The following is a 20922-nucleotide window of genomic DNA, read 5'->3' on the forward strand; positions in this document are numbered from 1 at the left end:
TGGCCAGGGGTCTCTCCCGCAGTTACTACCAGCCACTGGCGAGTTGGAAGGATTTTCAGGATGACACTCAACCTGTTTGACCACATTATGAATGCACCTTCCATGACCATCAAGTCCTGGAGTGGGGCTCAAACCCAGAGCTTATGGCTCAGATGTAGGGACATTACCCATTGTGTCACCAGACGTCCCACACAGAATAGCTGCTGGTATAAGTATATTTTTAGGTTTAAAGATTTTACTAACAAGGACAAATTCTCTGTATTGTTAACTTACACTGCTTGCTGGGTGGCCTGTGGATTGGGTACAGATACTGTTAAGATGGAGCTAGAAGTTGACTGCTTCCGCCACCTAGAAAATCAAAATAAGATATGCAGTGATCAATCTAGAATCAGTACAGTGTAATGCCATATCAATGTATGTATGAAATGATTAGCGGAATATAATAACAAGATTCTCACATGAATTATATTTCCAAAACGTACATGGTTGCATAACCAAAGATCATTTTCTAGCATCTTGGAACCATCTTGTTTTCCAAGGTCTATCTGAGCCTTGCCAAGTAAATTCATTTTCTATGGGATACTGGATGCATAATGTCAGTTTTGGCTCATTGGTAGAATCCCTGCATCTGAAAGTTACTAGTTCACGCTGTTGCTCGTTCTGGGTGAGTGTGCTTTACACTCAATTTGGCTCTGTTTTATTCCTTAGCTCTAGAGTCGCCAGGTATCATTATGATACCGCCACAAGATTCAAGTTCAAACCAATAACTCAATACACCAGTTAGTAAGTTCAAACAAGACACGTTTATTATAATAGTTATCTATTAATTATGCTACTAAAACTAAGACTAGGCTATTCCTACCACTAACAGGCCAATACTTATCTGGAATAAGGGAACTGCCGGATCAGGGAACAACGGCCTCTAGCTTTGTCCTGGATCCGCAGGGTTCCAGTTGGTGTGGACTAAAGGGGTCAGGAGTGTCTGCTCTCGTAGCGTGCATTGTATGACACTTATTTGATGGCGGCTGCTGACCAGGCCTCTCCTTCTCAAGGTCTTCTGCTGCAAAGGTGTTCTGCTGGGAGGGCCGGCTGGTCAAGAAGAAAGAATCAGTCCTGGGACCTGACTTTTATAGGTCCCAGGGGCTTCGCTTCCTTCTGGGCGGACCCTCTCTAAACCTGCAATCGATTGGGTCTCTTCCCAATTGATTGATTGAATTTCCCCAATAACGGGGCTGTTCCTCGGTCACCGGGCGGTTCCTTACACCTTATTGGTGTCCTTTGTCTTAGACTCCACAGGCGCCGGAATGTCTGGCCTTCCATTGAATGTTTCAATTGCAGTTAACTGTTGTGTCCATTGTGCCTGGGAATCACCGTGAATCGCTCACTTAATATGCACAGCTCGTTAGTTACAATTCTGTCTGGTTTCTGTAGCAGCTAGAATACAGGGGATTCTGCAAACTGCTTGTTTTTTTGCAAATGTCCATTTTACCCTGTAATCTTTGCGTTCTTCCATTTTGTGTGAGGAAGTGGCCAACCCAGGTGGCTACAACGCTCCAATTCACAAACTTGGAGACATTATCTCGGTTGACATTTCAATTCTGCACAAATCACGGTGCCCTCTTTCAGATGAGATGCAAAATCCTATGGAATGTCGGCCTTTATCTAAAGTAGCTTTGGATACATTTGTTTCCACCATTGGGTCAGGCTCCATCTGGATGCATTCAGTTTTGGGCAGTGGACATGAGCAAAGACATGGAGCCAGACGTTCCTGGCTGTTCATATCGGTGGGACCGGGCCCCCGTCGATGATTGCCCAGCTGCAAGGGGTGCATTCAATGGAAAATCCCAGCAGGACCAGGAGTTCCCGTCACCAGCCAATGGTGGGCTGAGTGGTAAATCCCACCCATGATCTTGGAAAACTTACAATGAAGATTCACCAGAATGAAATGAAGACTGAAAGGATTAAATTATGATGACAGGTTGTAAAATATATTTTTTTATTCCCCTGGAGTTGGGGAGGGTGGTGAGCTAACTGGGATTTACAATTATAAAGTAATTCATACAATTGCAAAACCATTTCCTCTGCTTGGGGAATCAAGAACAAGAAGCATAATATTAAAATGAGAGCTAAACATTTAGAAGTGAAAGTCATGAGCACTTTCTCAAAACAAGGTGTAGTGGAAACCTGGAGCTCCCATTGCCCCACAAGAATGAAGATTTTCCTTTACTATGATTTTCAAAACGGAGATGAATATATTTTTATTAGGTTAATGCATCAAGGGATATGATGAAAATATGTTTATGGAGATGAGTTACAGATGACGTAACAGCTGAGCAGGCTCAAAGGGTTGAACAGCCTACTCCTGTTCTGATGTGAATGTGAAAGACCACGGGCTGGATTCTCTGTTCCGCCAGCCGCGTTTTCCAGCGTGGCGGCAGCGGGATTCGCTGTTGGGGTTTTCCATTGGGTGTCCCGTTGTGCTGTCAGGAAACCCACGGGCGTGGGTTCTACTGCCCATGTCAGTACTTGACAAAGAGACATGAAGGCCTTCAAGTATTCTGGCCAATATCAATCCCTCAGTTAACACCATTAATTCAGATCATCTAGTTGCTTATCCCACAGATTGATTGTGGGACCTTAATATGTACTAATTGCCTGTTGTGTTTACCAACATTATAACAGCGACTAGACTTCAAAATTAATTATCTGTGAAGTACTGTGAAGATATGAAAAGTGTTATATCAGGGCAAGTTCTTTAATGATTTGCATCTCAAATGAATGGATCGTGGCATCAGATTCAGGTAGTTTTTTTTCTCAATTCTACTTTTTTAAAAACATATGCGAAAATACAGCAGCCACCATCAGTGTATTTCCTAGCTTTAGAAATGTGCCTTAATGTTGTTCTTTTCACCATTCTCAAGATTCTGTTACACTAACAGGAAATCATAAATTGTTGTAAGGTTGTATGTTATCTCTTGAAGAGGTCTAGAGGCATGTATGGCTAAACAATAACTGTTTATTAATAACACACAACTTTTAAAAATTGACAAGAGAATGTTCTGACTACACTCTACTACTCCCATGGGATTCTCCACACCAGGCATTGTGGATGGGTCGCGGGTGGGTGTTGGGAGGGTCGCGGAGCCGTCCGTCGTGGTGCTCCAGATCGCGCAAATTTGCGTGCAACAGCTGCAAGCGGCCTTCAAAATGGCCACGAACATGTAAAAAAAAAATGCGGCTGCACTGCGCCGACGATCGGGCACTCACGCGCAGTGCAGCCACTTTTTAAAAAAAGACCAGCTGCAGCTTTTTGTTTTACAAGTTCGGGGGGATTTTATTTTTATTCATTTAATTTTTATTTTTATCATTTTATTTTTATTTTACGAGTTCGGGGGGGGGGGTTTTATTTGATAAAATTTTACAGGAAACAAAATGCAGAACTTTGGACAGGTGGAGACTCTATACTTTCCGACACCGAATCGCTTCACCTTCATCCACCAGGTTCCATTGGAGGAGTGTGTACGAGGGCCAAAGGGACCCAAACCCTTTCCTCCATTTTTGTCAGCAGCAAACAAGGAAAGAGAAAATGGTGGGTGGCGAAGGTCGGCCGGCGTGGGTGGCGAAGGTCGGCCGGGTTGGGTCCTGAAGGTTGGCCGGTTGGTAAAAATGGGTCCCCGGAAAAAAAGTTTGAACAACACTGCTCTACATTATAATGTGGCGGAACTGTTTTCCCAGTCCCACATTAATCCTTAGTCTTAAACACCCTAATACTGCACCTGCCCACACAATGCATCTTTACCCAAATGCATCTACAATAATACCCCTGCCCTCAGTCTCCGAATTTATAGATTCAAACAAGTCTTCAAGTTTCATAGCTCTTCCATGTCTTTGACAAAGGGTCATCTGGAGTCGAAACGTTAGCTCTTTTCCTTAAAAATCTTCTTTTCCATAATGGTCAATTTTTCACCTCGCCTGGCCTTTCCCTATGTCTTAATTCGTCTCAGTGTTGGTTTACCAACCATGGCTGTTTTCAGCACAGGAAGTACTGTTTTAAAGAAATAATCTTTATTGTCACAAGTAGTCTTACATTAACACTGCAATGAAGTTACTGTGAAAAGCCCCTAGTTGCCACATTCCTGCGCCTGTTCAGGTACACAGAGGGAGAATTCAGAGTTCTCAGCTGGTGCGGGAATTTTCTTTTCTTTCTTTCTTCTTTATAATTTTCTTTCTTCTGCATTATCAGGATTTGGTGGGCTCCCGATGTGGTTACAGAGCCATTTTAAAAGCTTCAGCAATTCTGCAGAAGATCTTTTGAACGAAGAGAGGTTGGAGAATAAAATTGAAACTGGTTTTTTTGCTGATTTGTTTTTAAAATTTGTATATTTTGTTTGTGTGGGGTCAACGTGCGTAATGGCATTTGTTATGGATCTTGGCTGCAGTGTCCTTCATGCTGTGCTTGTAAAACAATTGGTTTGCCAATGCTGCCTGATTTTAAAGGCTGTTTCAGGCTTTTTTTTGTTTTGCGGCCTGGCTAGGTCCTTTGACTCAGCTTTCGTTTGGGTCTCGCAACGGACCTCCACATGTTCTTATGGAGTCCTGTTACACTGCACGATGGTTCTTTTACCTGCCCTCAGACTTCATGCCTGTAATGTAGCTTCGTAGACAATCTGCAGTCATGTATATAAGGTCTTCAAGTAAGGCACACTTCTCTCAGGTCAGACTGCAGTTTCTTACTTTCTTCATTCTTGGGGATTTTGGGTCCTTCACCTGCTGCCACCACGTTATATGGTTACCTTTTGTCTCATGAAGCTGAGATTTGTATGGTCGAACAATAACTGCTTATTAATAATATGTAATTATGTATATGTATGTAATACACATATATATTATGCACACAGGATATAGTCCTGATTAGGTGCTATCTTTGTGATGATTTCTACCAGACTCACCGCTACATACTAATACACACTACTGCTCCCAGGGGACTATCTACATCACAATATACTCTTTCCTCAATCCCACATTAACCTTTAGAGTGATGATAACCCTACAGTATATCATAAATAACTCTGACATGATTTTAAGCCTTGGATAGAAAAGTGCTCCTTCTGGAGATATTGGGCGAGATGTACCGGTCACATTGCACCCGAAAAGCAGCGTGGCACAACGCGACTGGTAGATGCCGGGAGATCCCACTTTCGGGATCTACACGGCTAGCCACACCTCGTAAGATCTAATGTGATGCCGCAAGACATCTCCATGTGAATTCTGCCCATTGTGTGCGGGATCACTTTCTGGCAAATCTGCACATTAGAGTAAGATGGCTAGTCTCATTCTAATATACGCTCCTTAGCTCGAACCAAGACATGCGATCTAACGCACTTGGAAACCTCAGGCACGCGCCATTTAATGCCGGTCCCTACAGAGACCAGGCGGAACGGCACTCATGGGGTCTCTCAGGGGATCGGAGGTCCGCAGGTGCTTGCCCACTGGGCAGAGTGGCAACCTGGCATTGCTGGTGCCAAATAGACACCCTGACACTGCCAGACTGGCACTGGCTGCTATTGCCTCAGTAAGAAGTGATTTTAGGTGCATATTGTTAAGACAAGTAATGCCAAGTTCCCATTCTACATTGCACTCTAGGAACCTGATTCACACTTTATAGAGTTTGCATCTAGTTGAGGTGCACGCCTTAACTCATGTTACTATTATGTAGCAGTGGAAAATAGCTGTTATGTTGATTTTGGGAACTTCTAAAACATTGTAAGAAATGCTTTAAGAAAGCCATTGCTCCCACCCACAGTTACCCAACGTATGACAAAATGAATACAATGTGACTCTGAATGCTGAGTGCAAACATGCAGAAAACGACTCTGAGGCTAAAGCCAGCAACGTGAACAATTGGCTGGTTATGAGGTTGCTGACTGCATATCATATTCCACAGGTAGAAGACGGCGGCAGGCAGGCATCATGTAATGGCAGGATATTGCACGGCTGTTTTGACAGTACAGTGATGAAAGAGAAACAAATTTAGGATTAGCACGTCAACTGGAGTGTGTTGAAAGATTCAGATAATATTGCAAACCACAACGGCAAAGCTTGACTGACTTACCAGCAACATTTCATCTTTGAAGTGCACTCCAGTGTAGGTTTAATTTTACATAATTAATGAAAAAGATAAAAAGGCTCCCACAATTATATCTCAAGTTGTCATTTTTTTTTTTACCTCCAGTGAAGAGTTTCACCTCTGTAATTCTCCAAATGCCAGGATCCTCCACAGTTTGCAGTTGACACCAAGGTTGGTGGCATAGCTGATAGTGAAGAAGGTTACATAAGATTGCAACAGGATCTTAACCAATTGGGCCAGTGGGCTGATGAATGGCAGGTGGAGTTTAATTTGGATAAATGTGAGGTGATGCATTTTGGTAGATCAAATCAGGGTAGGACCTATTCAGTTAATGGTAGGGAGTTGGGGAGAGTTACAGAGCAAGAGATCTAGGGATATAGGTTCATAGATCCTTGAAGGTGGAGTCACAGGTGGACAGGGCGGTGAAGAAGTCATTCAGCATGCTCGGTTTTATTGGTCAGAATATTGAATACAGGCGTTGGGGCATCTTGATGTTGTACAAGACATTGGTAAGACCACACGTGGAATACTGTGTTCAGTTCTGGTCACCCTATTATAGGAAGGATATTGTTAAACTAGAAAAGTGCAGAAGAGATTTATTAGGATGCTACCAGGACTTGATGGTCTGAGTTATAAGATGAGGCTGGATAGGCCCAGACTTTTTCCCCCTGGAGTGTAGGAGGCTTAGGGGTGATCTTATAGAGGTCTATAAAATAACGAGGAGCATAGATAAGTCGACATCTTTTCCCAAAAGTAGCGGAGTCTAGAACTAGAGGGCATAGGTGAAAGGGGAGAGATACAAAAGAGGGCAAAGGGGAAATTTTTTCACACAGAGGGTGGTCAGCAGGTGGAATAGGCTGCCAGAGGCAGTGGTAGAGGGGAGTACAATTTTTCCTTTAAAAAACAATTAGACAGTTACATGGGCAGGGTGGGTATAGAGGGATATGGGCCAAATGCAAGGGACTAGCTTACTGATAGAAACTGGGCGGCATGGACAAGCTGGGCCGAAGGGCCTGTTTCCATGCTGTAAACATCTATTACCATGATTCTATAACTCCAAGGGCGGTGAAATTTTAACTCCATAGCACATATATCATATCACCAATAGGTTCCCTGCCCATAAGTCAGCCTGATCAACAAACAAGCTTAGCTTTCAGTTAGGTCAGGAGCAGGCCAGGGAAGACTGCAGGACCAGGGAAGTCTATGCCTCAGTGAGCTTTTGGATGCTGATCTACAGAAAGGTGTTGGGGGCCTGGGTATGAGGGTTTCAAAGACTTGGCAATGAAGGGTAGTTTGTATCACAGGTTTGGTGGGAAAATTAGAAGCCTAGAAATTCAGGGAAATGGTGGCTTTGCCATTGGGTTGTTGGTAGGACATGGATGAGACAAGGACTGGGTCTTCAGTGGGATGGTCACATGCCTGGGCCCAGAGAGCACTTAAGTACACACGCATATATACACACATTGGATACATTTTTGAACATGCAGTTACTTACATTCTAGTCCTTTGTTTCTGCTGCCCAGTTCTTGCTCCCATTGGTGGAAACTAAAAATTTGAAAAATTTGGATAAATAAAACTTTATGGGATGGATTTACATGGAGTTGGGCTGTCTCCATGGAGATGTGAGAAAGGCAGCTGAGACCTGATTTCCATTTCTGGCCTTCAGATATTCAGTAGAACCTTTTAAGGGTGTGGTCTGATAATAATAATAATCACGTATTGTCACAAGTAGGCTTCAATGAAGTTACTGTGAAAAGCCCCTAGTCGCCACATTCCAGCGCCTGTTCAGGGAGGCTGGTACGGGTACGGTGATCAGGGTTGCTCTCTGACCTGGCCAGCTGCAATGAGGATAGCTATGCTCTCATCCTCCACAATTTTTATGGAGTCAGACCAGTTTTCAAAAGTCACCTCAGAGGTGTCATGGACCAGACTACATAGCGTAACCTTTTGAATGGCAAGTTCAAAAGGTACTCCTCACGCCCCCATGCCAAGGTGTGCACCCTTGTCCATTCCCAATGATCCCTCATGCCCCCCATTTCAAGGTATGTTTCCTCATGGCTACTCATGTCCCCTATTCCAAACTATGGCAGTTCTATGCCCCTTTACTCACAATACACTATATAGAACCAATGAACCATTTAGTGATAATAAGACGTGGGGGAAAAGTCATTCGTTGATAATTTTCCATTTTCTTCAAAAAGAAAACCCTCTTTTTTACATAGGCCAATAGAAGTGGCAATCATCCGATCCCTTACATGTCAATAGTGGAAACTTACACGTACCTGAAACCCTTCATCTTGTGTAAATAAACACTGTGTAATCGACAGAAAAGGTCAGAGAACCAGAGCTGTCAATGTTTTTCCTCGTGCTCAGGTGTTTTACTACTGTAATGAACTTCTGTGCTCTCAGCCAAGAATACACAATGAGTAGTCAGAACCTTGAAAATCGAGTTGATAGCTCTCCTGCCCCATTAACCCTGGAAATCCAGCTGGTTATAATTTAAAAAGGAGGGAAAAGGGAGACTTAAAATTATTTTTGTGGGGTCCTTTCATGATTCTGTTCCTCCTTCCTCACAACTACTGCCAACCCTTTCACCCCACACTCCCCTCGTGGTTCAATATTTTTAATTGAATCGATAGCGCAGCTTAATCCAGTGAGTTGCACTGGAACACCTGTTTGGCACCCAAATCCCAATGTCTTTTTTTTTAATATAGCCAGTACCACAAAACCGCACCCATCTTTCACTGTGGGTAATAACAGTCATCAGTCATCCAGCATGCTGTGCATTTGACAGCTCAAATGTTACTTTGAGTGAGGAGAGTATACTCTGTCTAGTTATTTGGCTATTCAGGGTATCGCTGACAAGCCTGATTTTGCCATCTTCTGATATCTCCCCCACAACAGTTAAGAGGCCATAGTTTCATCAGGGGAAGGAATATTTTTTTCTATTGAATTCAATTATAATATTTCTGCTATTCCAACTCATATCACCATAATTGCAGGAATTAAGCTGACATCTCTCATAGTCATTTTGCCTCAGTTCCTTGCGCATGCCAAAAGATCCACTTACCAACTGATCTATCAGGGAAACGACTATCCCAGGGGTGGGCAAACTTTTCCGTGCAAGGGCCACATTCAGAAATTCACAATTTTAAAGGGCCGCATAGTATTAATAGTCCCGTTTGTAACCAATTAGCGTGCGGCATATACCTCAGCGCTTCCCCCGGCGGCATCCTGCCTTTAGCCCTCTTTATCTCTACTTTTCAAAAATGGCGCTTCACCCGGTTATGATTCTGGGCGCCTCATATAGAACATAGAACAGTACAGCACAGAACAGGCCCTTCGGCCCTCGATGTTGTGCCGAGCAATGATCACCCTACTCAAGTCAACGTATCCACCTATACCAGTAACCCAACAGCCCCCCACATTAACCTTATAAAAAAAAAATTTTTTTTTAATTAAAAAAAAAATTTTTTTTTATGACTTGATCTTGGTGGGCCGCATAAAGACCTTTGGCGGGCCGCATGCGGCCCGCGGGCCGTAGTTTGCCCACCCCTGGTCTATCCTATAGACTACTTCTATCCAAATTTCAGTATTTTTTGTTTTACTTACTCTTTCTTGGGATGTGGATGCTGTTGGAAAAGCCAACATTTGTTGCCCATCCCAACTTACCTTGAATTAAGTGGCTTGCTGGGCCATTTCAGAGGGCAGTTAGAAATCAACCACATTACTCTGGATCTGGAGTCACATGTAGGTGAGGAAGGCAAAATTTTCCAAAGGACATTAATGAACCAAATGTTTTTTTTACAACAACTGCCGCTAGTTCCATGGTCACCATTACTGAGACCAGCTTTCAACTGAAGATTTTTATTAATCAAATTTAAATTCCACTCTCTGCTGTGGTGGATCACAACAAATATTCCCAGAACATTAGCTTGAGCCTCCGGGTGACTGCTCCTCTGACATTTCCACTACACCACCATCTCCATCACCACCACCATCAACAGGGGCTGTTTAGCACACTGGGCTAAATCGCTGGCTTTGAAAGCAGACCAAGCAGGCCAGCAGCACGGTTTCATTCCCATAACAGCCTCCCCGAACAGGCGGCGGAATGTGGCGACTAGGGGCTTTTCACAGTAACTTCATTGAAGTCTACTCGTGACAATAAGCGATTTTCATTTCATCTCCCCCATATAAAGCAAAATTGCCGCTAACGTGCAGTGATAAATGCTTGCTCTTCCCGATCCACTTTTCTTTCAGCATTAATAATAGTTTAAAGACATAAGTGGTACAGTTTACAAATGGGAAATTTATGGGCACGAACAACTCCCCACTCATCATTCCCTTCCCGTTTGAAAAGCCCTCAAGCGTCACTCTTTATCCTTGTTGCTCTAATGTTACAACCTGGGGTAGTGAGTGGTCAATTCCAACCCCCACGTGGCCCGGAGTCCCAACACAAGTGAATTAACCAATAAATCTTATAACAATACCCAAAGTCTTTGGCCCGTGGCTGCCCAATAATCAGTCACCAGATTTGTAAATATGAACACGATTAATGTTTATTTATACCAGGAACTATCGAAGGTGGTCGAAGAGAGCATGGATATGAGCTACTGCATTATAATGCTGTTTTTTGAACTTTAAAAAAAAATTGTTCATGAGATGTGGCATCACTGGCTAGGCCTGCATTTATTGCCTATCCTTTGTTGCACTTGTTCAGGGACATTTAAGAGTCAACCACATTTCCGTGAGTTGGGAGTCACATGTAGGCCAGGTAAAGATGGCAGATTTCCTTCCCTAAAGGGCATTAGCAAACCAGATGGGTTTTTAGGACATCTGCAAATGGTGTCATGGTCACCTTTAGGCTTTGAATTCAGATATTTTTCTTGAATTCAAACCCAGGTCCCGAGAACATTTTCCAGCGCCTTTGGATTGCTAGGCCCATACTGCTCTGCCACCGACTGCCCGTAATGCTGCCTTTAAGCATGGCTTGTAATAGAGTGGGCAGGATTTGTGATTTTATCCTGCCGAGTCCACTAAGCGTATATTTACATATTTTGGTTTCCTTTTTTTCTAGCCTTGATGAAAGCTAGTGAAATAGAGCTAATTGAGCGGTGTAAGAACTGGAGCTGACCAACCTACACCTGCTCATCTTTGCGTAATGGCACTCAGTGGGATGGAGCTATTCCAGAAATATAATAAGAATGTAGTTTATCTATTTAGGTTATTTCTGCTTTACAGGAGATGAGGATCCAACTGGTGGTCTCTGTAATCAAATGCATATCTCCAAATCATTTTCCAAAAATGCAGCAAGCAACATACCCCTCTGTTAATGTTGACTCTGGTTTGTTGTCTTTGCCTCGGTGTTTGTTGTTTCTTCTGCTGACTTGCCCCTCTATTCAGGAACATAATCCTGTAACAGCAAAAGATGAATTAAAATTGCAGAAGAAAAATGTTAAGCAGGATTTTCACAGCTACATTTTTAATACAGTAGTCCCCCTTTATAACGCGGGTGTTGGGGTCCAAGACAGCCACCCGCGTTGCATCCGAGCCGCGGATATCCACGATGGGGGTTTTAAATTTATTTAAAAATCTATGCTAGCGCTTCCCATTGAGAGTCTGGGGGGGGGGGGGGGGGGGGGGGGGGAAGAGGTCAGACCCTCAAGGACTCACAATGGGAAGCGCTAGCATAGATTTGTAAATAAATTTAAAACCCCCATCGTGGATCTAATTAAAACAGTGTCAATTTCAGCGGCCGGCTCACTTTGATCCGGAGAGGGAAGCTGCTCTCTCACTGAAACAATCAGCCGGCCGCTGAAATTGACACTGCCCGCTGCTCTCTCCCTCCAATCCAACTTTTAAGTTTTAATGTTTCTGATTGGAGGGAGAGAGCAGCCGGCAGTGTCAATTTCAGCGGCCGGCTGATTGTTTCAGTGAGAGAGCAGCTTCCCTCTCCGGATCAAAGTGAGCCGGCCGCTGAAATTGACACTGCCGGCTGATTGGAGGGAGAGAGCAGTGAACACAGGAGGAGGTCATACGGGCCTCTACAAGACCAGCATTGTCTCACATCGCCCCTCCCCTCTGTAGCTGGGGTTCAGGCTGTGGCTGCTGGGGTACAGGCTGTGGCTCCTGGGGTACAGGCCGTGGCTGCTGGGCTTCAGGCTGTGGCTGCTGGGGTACTGTGGCTGCTGGGGTTCAGGCTGTGGCTGCTGAGGTACAGGCTGTGGCTGCTGAGGTACAGGCTGTGGCTGCTGGGGTTCTGATTGGAGGGAGAGAGCAGCCGGCAGTGTCAATTTCAGCGGCCGGCTGATTGCTTCAGTGAGAGAGCAGCTTCCCTCTCCGGATCAAAGTGAGCCGGCCGCTGAAATTGACACAATTGACAGTTGGGGTCCATAAGCCCCCCCGCGGTATATCGCGAACCGCGGTATAACGGGGGACTGTAGCTGCAGCATGGCTATCTGAGAATGGCATTGGAGCAATGTGACCCCATTCAGGTACTGAATTGGATGAATAGGGAGGTCAAACAATGTACACTTCACAAGCACATTTATTTCCAAAACTACGGACACTATTTCCCGCTCCCACCTCCTTCACTTTTTTGCAAGGCATCATTAACTATTTGACATCACAAAGGGCCTTTAACATAGTGAAGCATCAAAGGATGCTTCACAGGACTGTCATCAAACAAAATTTGGCAGGGAGCTACATGAAGAAATACTAGGGCGCTGACCAAAAGTTTGGACAGAGGTGGGTTTTTAGGTGCATATTAAAAGACGAGATGGAGGTTGTCAGGGTGGAAGTTTTAGGGTAAAAATTTCAGAGCTTCCAGCCTAGCCTCAAGTCATAGCTATCAATTTTGGAGCAATTAAAATCAGGTACGTGCAAGAGGTAAGAATTTGGAGAAATGCAGAGATCTCGAAAGTTTTTAAGGCTGGAGGTGACTACAAAGATAGGGAGGGGTGAGGGGTGAAAACAAGGATGGGAACTTTAAAACTGAGATGATGCCAGACTGGACATCAGTGAAGGAAAGCGAGGAAAATGGGTGATCCGTCCTCGGTGCCAGTGGGCATACTGGCAACAGGAGTGTTGAATGAACTCCGGTTTATGTAGGGTGGAAGGTGGGAAGCCAGCCAGAAAGGGCACTTGGAATGGTCAAGCCTAAAGGCAACTAAGGAATGGATGAGAGTTTCAGCAATAGATGAGATGAGACGGGGCAGGGTCGGACAACATTATGGAGGTGGAAGTAGGCAGGTCAGGTGATGGAACAGATGTGTACATGAAAGCTCAACTTGATGTCAAAAACAACACCAAGTCTGTAAATGATCTGGTTTGGCTTAAAATGGGAAAGGGATGGAGTCAGTGGGTGAAACTGGATATTAGACAAGCCGTCTGACAATTAAGAGGAAATAAACAAATTCAAAAAATGAAATATAGAAAGGCCTGTATTGTCAAAAAACTGTTGATTTGCTTGCGGTCATTTAAGATGGTGTACTTAATGAGGTCATGGTGGAACTGTTGATTGTTCATGCATTCACAACAAGATAATGGTTAAATGTGGACTTGGTGGGACCGGTACTGGTACGAGCCTTTAATGAGGCGCGAGAGGGGGGGGTTCTGCCCCCGACAATGTCGCAGGCTCTGATCTCCCTGATATTGAAGCGCGATAAAGACCCCTTGCAGTGCGGGTCCTACAGGCCTATCTCGCTTCTGAACGTGGATGCCAAGTTGCTGGCAAAGATCCTGGCAGCTAGAATAGAGGATTGTGTGCCAGGGGTAATCCATGAGGACCAGACGGGGTTCGTGAAGGGGCGGCAGCTCAACACGAACGTGCGGAGATTGCTGAATGTAATTATGATGCCGGCAGTGGAGGGGGAGGCTGAGATAGTGGTAGCGCTGGACGCGGAGAAGGCATTCGATAGGGTGGAGTGGGAGTACCTGTGGGAGACGTTGGAACGGTTTGGGTTTGGGGAAGGGTTTATTAAGTGGGTGAAGTTGCTCTACTCGGCCCCGACGGCGAGTGTAGTGACAAACGGGAGGAGGTCGGAGTATTTCGGGCTCCACCGAGGGACCAGGCAGGGATGTCCCCTATCCCCCTTACTTTTCGCACTGGCGATTGAACCGTTGGCGATGGCACTGAGGGGTTCAGGGGGGTGGAGAGGACTGACTAGGGGAGGGGAGGAACATCGGGTATCGCTGTATGCGGATGATCTACTGCTGTACGTGGCAGACCCAGAAGGGGGAATGCCGGAGATAATGGAACTATTAGCAGAGTTTGGGGACTTTTCGGGGTACAAACTAAATTTGGGCAAAAGTGAGGTTTTTGTGATACACCCGGGGGACCAGGGAGAGGGAATTGGGGGACTCCCCTTCAAGCGAGCAGGAAAGAGCTTTAGGTACTTAGGGGTGCAGGTGGCAAGGAACTGGGGGACCCTCCACAAGTTGAACTTTTCCAGGCTGGTGGAACAGATGGAGGAGGAATTTAAGAGGTGGGACATGGTACCGCTGTCGCTGGCGGGGAGGGTGCAGTCAATCAAAATGACGGTCCTCCCAAGGTTCTTGTTTTTATTTCAGTGCTTGCCCATCTTCCTCCCTAGGGCCTTCTTCAAAAAGGTGACGAGTAGCATCATGAGCTACGTGTGGGCGCGCGGCACCCCAAGGGTGAGGAGGGTCTTTTTGGAGCGGAGTAGGGGCAGTGGAGGGCTGGCACTACCCAATCTCTCGGGGTACTACTGGGCGGCAAATGTGTCGATGGTGCGCAAGTGGATGATGGAAGGGGAGGGGGCAGCTTGGAAACGAATGGAGAGGGCGTCCTGTGGCAACACAAGCCTGGGGGCCCTAGTAACGGCACCATGGCCGCTCCCCCCCACGAGGTACACCACGAGCCCGGTGGTGGCGGCCACCCTCAAGATATGGGGGCAGTGGAGGCGACACAGGGGGGAAAAGGGAGGTCTGTTGGCGGCGCCAATAAGAGGGAACCATAGATTCATCCCGGGGAACATCGACGGGGGATTTCAGAGCTGGTACAGGGTGGGCATACGGCAGCTGAAGGACCTGTTTATAGAGGGGAGGTTTGCGAGCCTGGGAGGGCTGGAGGAGAAGTTTGAGCTCCCCCCGGGAAACATGTTCAGATATTTACAAGTGAAGGCATTTGCTAGGCGGCAGGTGGAGGGGTTCCCCCTGCTCCCCAGTAAGGGGGCGAGTGATAGGGTGCTCTCGGGGGTCTGGGTCGGAGGGGGGAGGATATCGGACATCTACAAAATAATGCAGGAGGCGGAGGAAGCATCGGGGGAGGAGCTGAAAGCCAAGTGGGAAGGGGAGCTGGGAGAGCAGATAGAAGACGGGACGTGGGCGGATGCACTGGAGAAGGTCAATTCTTCCTCCTCGTGTGCGAGGCTGAGCCTCATTCAATTTAAGGTGCTGCATAGAGCTCACATGACGGGGACAAGGATGAGCCGGTTCTTTGGGGGTGAGGACAGGTGTGTCAGATGTCGGGGAAGCCCAGCGAACCATGTGCATATGTTCTGGGCATGTCCGGTGCTGGAAGGGTTCTGGAAGGGGGTGGCAAGGACGGTGTCGAAGGTGGTGGGGTCCAGGGCCAAACCAGGATGGGGGCTTGCGATCTTTGGGGTCGGGGTAGAACCGGGGGTACAGGAGGCTAGGGAGGCCGGAATACTGGCCTTTGCGTCCCTAGTGGCTCGACGAAGGATATTAATTCAATGGAAGGACGCGAGGCCTCCAAGCGTTGAAACTTGGATTAACGATATGGCTAGCTATATTCAGCTAGAAAGGATCAAATTTGCCCTGAGAGGGTCGGTACAGGGATTCTCCAGGCGGTGGCAACCTTTCCTTGACTTTTTAGATCAGAGATAGGCGTTCGGGGTCGTGGCAGCAGCAACCCGGGGGGGGGGGGGGGGGGAGGGGAGGGGGGGAGGGGAAGGGGGGAGGGGGGGGAAGGGGGGGGGAGGGGGGGGAGGGGAGGGGGGGAGGGGAGGGGGGGCAGCAATGGTCGTGGGGGGACATGCACGACTGTAACGCGGGCAAGTCTGCTCGCTGCTCATGTCTGAAACTGTAGGCTGCCTTGTTTGTTAAGTTGTTGCTTGGGGGGGGGTGGGGGGGAGGACTGGTGCGCGCGAGAGGGCGGGCGAGGGAGGGATATTTGCCTAGAGGGATTGTGTTGTAAATAATTTAAAAATTAGTAGGGGTAAATGTCTGTATGGAAAAACTCTTTCAATAAAAATTATTTTTTTAAAAAAAAACAAGATAATGGTTTTATCAGTTCAATTTATCTGGTAATATGTAAATGGTATGAAGTTCAGCAGGCACGATGTATTATTGTGTTAAGTTGAATGTTATAAGAAGTTGTATATATTTCTGAATTTTAACATTCTTCCATTTTTGTTTTCAAAAACATACCAACTAATATTCACAAAGAAATAAAAGTAGGCCACAATTAATTTATATTGTTCAGACTTTACTTTCCAGCAATACCATTTTAATTTAAAGGTCTCTCTTTCTCCTCGGTGTGAAGGAGGAATTTGACCTATATAGCTGCTCCATGGCACCTGGAACAAGAGAAGTCTCACCGCCAAACTGACACACTGCCCCTAACACTGCCAACCACTCTTCATTCCTACACTTGTTTTCTTCGTTCCTCTCCCTGACCTGTAACTTGTTGCCATTGTGCTGTCGTCTTGGTAACTACATCAATTAAATTAAAATTAGGTTCCACACTTGACAGAAAACCCACTTCACCAGCTATCACCCAGGCAGAAAATACAGCAATTTACCCCCAACAATCTTATTGCTGCACTATGAGGCTCTTTATTTCCTTATTAGAGGGAAAGAAGTCCCTCTACATAAAGCTTGCTGCATGTAGACACAGACTGCTTCACCACAGGAGTCGCTGATTTCTGGTCAAAACCAGACTTTTGCCACGATAAAATGATACAATCCATCTCTTTCAAAATTGGCTTTGGATCAACCCAAAACATTTCAGGCATTGCATAAGAGGGACAGGCACTTTTTAAAATAAAAGTGAAAGGAATTCTGGCTTCAATATATTCAGAGAGGAGTACTGTGGACCACGGAAAGACAGCAAAATCCTGCGAAGGCCAGGGACACGGTTGCGGTGCTGCATTTTTTAATTCATCCTTGGGATGTGGGCATCGGTACAAGCATTTAGTGCCCATCCATAATTTCTCTTGAGAATGTGGTGGTGAGCTGCAGGCCTGAACCACTGCAGTCTGGATGATGTAGGTACATCCACAGTGCTGTTAGGAAGGGAGTTCCAGGATTTGGGCCCATTGAGAACGAAGAAACGAAAATACATTTCCAAGTCAGGATGGTATGTGGCTTGGAGGGGGACTAGCATGTACCTGTTCCACTTGTTCTTTTAGGTGGTAGAGGTCGAAGGCTTGGAAGGTATTGTTGAAACAGCCTTCCTGAGTTGCTGCAGTACATCCTGTAGACAGTACACACTGCAGCCACTGTGTACAGTGGTGGAGGAATTGAATGTTTAAGATGGTGAATAGTGTGTCAACCAAGTGGAATGCTTTGTCCTGGTAGGTGTAAAGCTTCTTGAGAGCTATTGGAGCTGTATACATACATGCAAGTGGAGAGCATTCCATCACACTCAAGACTTAGAGATGGTGAATAAGCTTTGGGGAATCAGTAGATCTTGATCTTGTTGCCACAGCATTTATGTGGCTGGCTGATTTAATCTTCTGGACAATGATGTTGATGATGCATAAAGAAGGAATTGACATTGGTAATGGGGAGATAATAAGATTATCTCTTCTTGAAGATGGGCAGTTGCGTGTAGTGTAAATTTTACTTGCCACTTAATAAACCATACATGAAGCTTGCTGCATGTAGACTGATGCACGATCAATCACTACTGATGCGAGATTGTAGTCCAATTGAAGGCTTTAATGAACAAGTAGTTACCCCAGCAGCTCCGGTACAGAATGACTGCTGTGGGTGAAACACAGACTCTTATGCTCCGCCTGCTGGGCGGAACCAGCAGGCAGGTTCTACCACTCATACTACAGATTAAGGTACATCCCACCTAGGTACCGCAATACCCCTAATATAGCCTACCACATAGACACAGACTGCTTCACCACAGGAATTGTGAATAGAACTGAACACTCTCCGAGTATTAGCAAACATCTCCACTTCTGACCCTAGGTTAAAGCAGCTGATGAAATTCTTGCAGCGATGTCCTGGGGCTGAGATAATTAGCCTCCAACAATCACACCTATATTTCTTTGTGCTAGGTATGACTCCAACCAGTGGAAAGTTTTCCCTTGATTCCCATTGACTTTGGTTTTGCTTTGGCTCTATGATGCCACATTTGGTCAAATGGTGCCTTGTTGCGAAGGGGAATCTCTCACACCTAAACTTCAGGAATTCAACTTGTTTGTCCACGTGTGGATCAAAGTGGCTGCAAAGAGGTCTGGAACTAGATGGTCCTGGTGGAACTCAAACTGAGATTTGGTGAGCACCTCAGTTAGGAAAGACTCGGTATCTTTTTTTCTTCATTTTCCCATCCGTCAGACAGCTAGATTGATCTGCTGGCTGTTGGACATGAAAACCATAGAAGTAAGTTACGTAACTGAAGACCATATCAATCTGGAGACATATGGGCGGGGTAGGGTTGTGGTGGTGAGGGAGAACGGAGATTGTCGCTTTCTGGTGAGGTTGAAAGAAAAGAGAGAGAGAGAGAGAGAGAGATCACTGCTGCAGAGCAGGACTTGGTGGGATTAGGGGGGAGAGATTGTGGATTGTGTGTCAATTAATTTAGTTATTGTTTGTTACCTTTTTGGAATTTGAGGCCACTGTCTTGTTAGCCTGAACCTCTTTTGGGCCTGCTGTGGTCTTCCCCTGGTGATCCATTGAGCTCCTTTCCTAATGGGTGCAATTTGTTGCAAATCCTATAAAGGAACATTTGAAATCAATTTCTTTTCAAAATCATGTAACTTATCAAGAAAAAAAAACAAGGGCTAATATTGTCAGCCGATTGGCTTGTATTACCATGCGAACAATGGCTTTACGATTTAACGGGCTCACTCCTTTGGCTGCTGCAGTAGGTTTTCTTCCATCTGATCTCGTTCTGATATTTCTAACCTGGGTCTGCCAACGTTGATTAGTCCTGCCGTACCCTTGGAATTCAGAGGTGTTTCTCCTCAGCCTAAAGGATCCTAATTAAATTGATACAAACAAATAATCTGCTGAGCACACTTGGCCAATTTATTAATAACCTGACTAAATTGGTGCCTCTGCAATTCAGCATTGGGGTTAATGCGTGGACCGACTGAGAAAAGGATGGAACCACATTAGATAGGAGCACGTATCAGAGAATGGAGCATTGTTGCCCAAACACGACTTGTACCACAATGGGCTTCTTGAGGAGCGAGACTCATGAATATGACCTCTGTATAGAAATGGATATCATGCACACAGTTAGTAAATACATGATAGTCAAAACTGTTGAGCGTTAACAACATTTACAATATCCACAGTTAAACAGTTTGGAGTGATACTCAGTCAAATTCGAAGTACTTAAAAAAGATCATATTAATGCACATCTCCACTCTGCAAGTTGTATTTTTATTTACCATCTGCTTGTTTTTTATATTTTCCCTTTTCGGTATCTTCCTATAAACATTATAATATTTTTAATTTTATTCACTTATTTTACTTTGTTCTATACCTAACTTTTCAGTCTATATCGCGTTAAAACGTCCCACCCTCTGGGTTACATTTTTGTGCCATCGAACAGAGAATTTCCTCTGTGCACTGAATTAATAAACAAGCTGAAGCTTTCAAGTTGAAAATGTACTTTGCACTATTTTGAAAACTTAAGCAGAAACAAACTAGGTCCAATTCTGTTGGATTTTTAAAAAAATTATCTGTCAAATCTTTCTCCCTATTGCACCACTTCATTCATTCGCCTTCATTCCATGGATAGTGGGGGGGAAAGTATGCTCGCTGTAGCCTGATCATAAATATGTTCTTCATAAATGGGATTGCAACTTGGCTTCAGTTAAAGCAGAAAGAAATTCTCCCCTTCTGCCTTTCTGATAATACCTTTAGTCACTAACCTACAATAGAGATCAAATGTTCAGTGGGATAACATAAATCTGGCAATAAAAATGCATGACTAGATATTTCCTGGGCTTGCAGTTGTCAGCATGTGCTACCGTTTAATAGCTTTGATGAAGTTGAGGTCACCTTGTACATTTTGCTGCGCTCCTCTTCCAAAATGATTTTGCGGCCACCGAAAACCTAAATTCTGTTGCCTTTGCTGTTGTTCTCTTGCCCGGCTTAATGGAGTTGCCGTAGAGACAGTTTCCCTCTTATTAAGTTGAATAATATCATCTGAAAAATGTAAAAGCATGTTTAAAATAAAAATTGTACTGTTGGAAAATATTACTGGATAGGCTCATTGCATAATATTGGAGTCTGTTTTGAGATATTTAAAAATACAAATGCAATATTTTCTCCGAACCTTGGCGTGCTAAAGGGAAATGGATGCTAATATTGGCAAATGGGGCCCTTTTGTCTTTTTGTGCCGTGTGACATTTGTCAAACGCATTTTACAAATGAGTGGAAGGTACTGGATATTACATATGAAAGATTACACAATTGTCTCAGCTTCAACTTCAGAACAGTATACTACAATCCCACATCATAAGCTTTCTTTTGAAAGAATGGAAATTTTACATTTCCCATCTATCCTAATAGCTTTGAGAGAGACTGCAAAACAAAAATGCTGGTAAATTGGAGGCAAT

The 20922-nt window shown here is 45.0% G+C and overlaps 1 protein-coding gene across 1 annotated transcript in view; it reads right to left on the bottom strand.

The window, feature by feature from the left end:
- The window catches only part of LOC119952310 (UAP56-interacting factor-like), a 47573-nt gene extending 27070 nt beyond the window's left edge, over positions 1-20503 (bottom strand). The window contains exons 1-5 of the mRNA XM_038775966.1: positions 19163-20503; positions 18947-19062; positions 11450-11540; positions 7623-7672; positions 274-348 (exon numbers count right to left, since the gene is read on the bottom strand). Of these exons, the coding sequence (XP_038631894.1) occupies positions 274-348; positions 7623-7672; positions 11450-11540; positions 18947-19062; positions 19163-19165 (335 nt within the window). The 5' untranslated portion in view covers positions 19166-20503. The remainder of the gene's footprint in view (positions 1-273; positions 349-7622; positions 7673-11449; positions 11541-18946; positions 19063-19162) is intronic.
- Between the last annotated feature and the right edge of the window lie 419 nt (positions 20504-20922).

This window comes from Scyliorhinus canicula, chromosome 17, assembly GCF_902713615.1.
Source record: "Scyliorhinus canicula chromosome 17, sScyCan1.1, whole genome shotgun sequence".
Classification (NCBI taxonomy): Eukaryota; Metazoa; Chordata; class Chondrichthyes; order Carcharhiniformes; family Scyliorhinidae; genus Scyliorhinus; species Scyliorhinus canicula.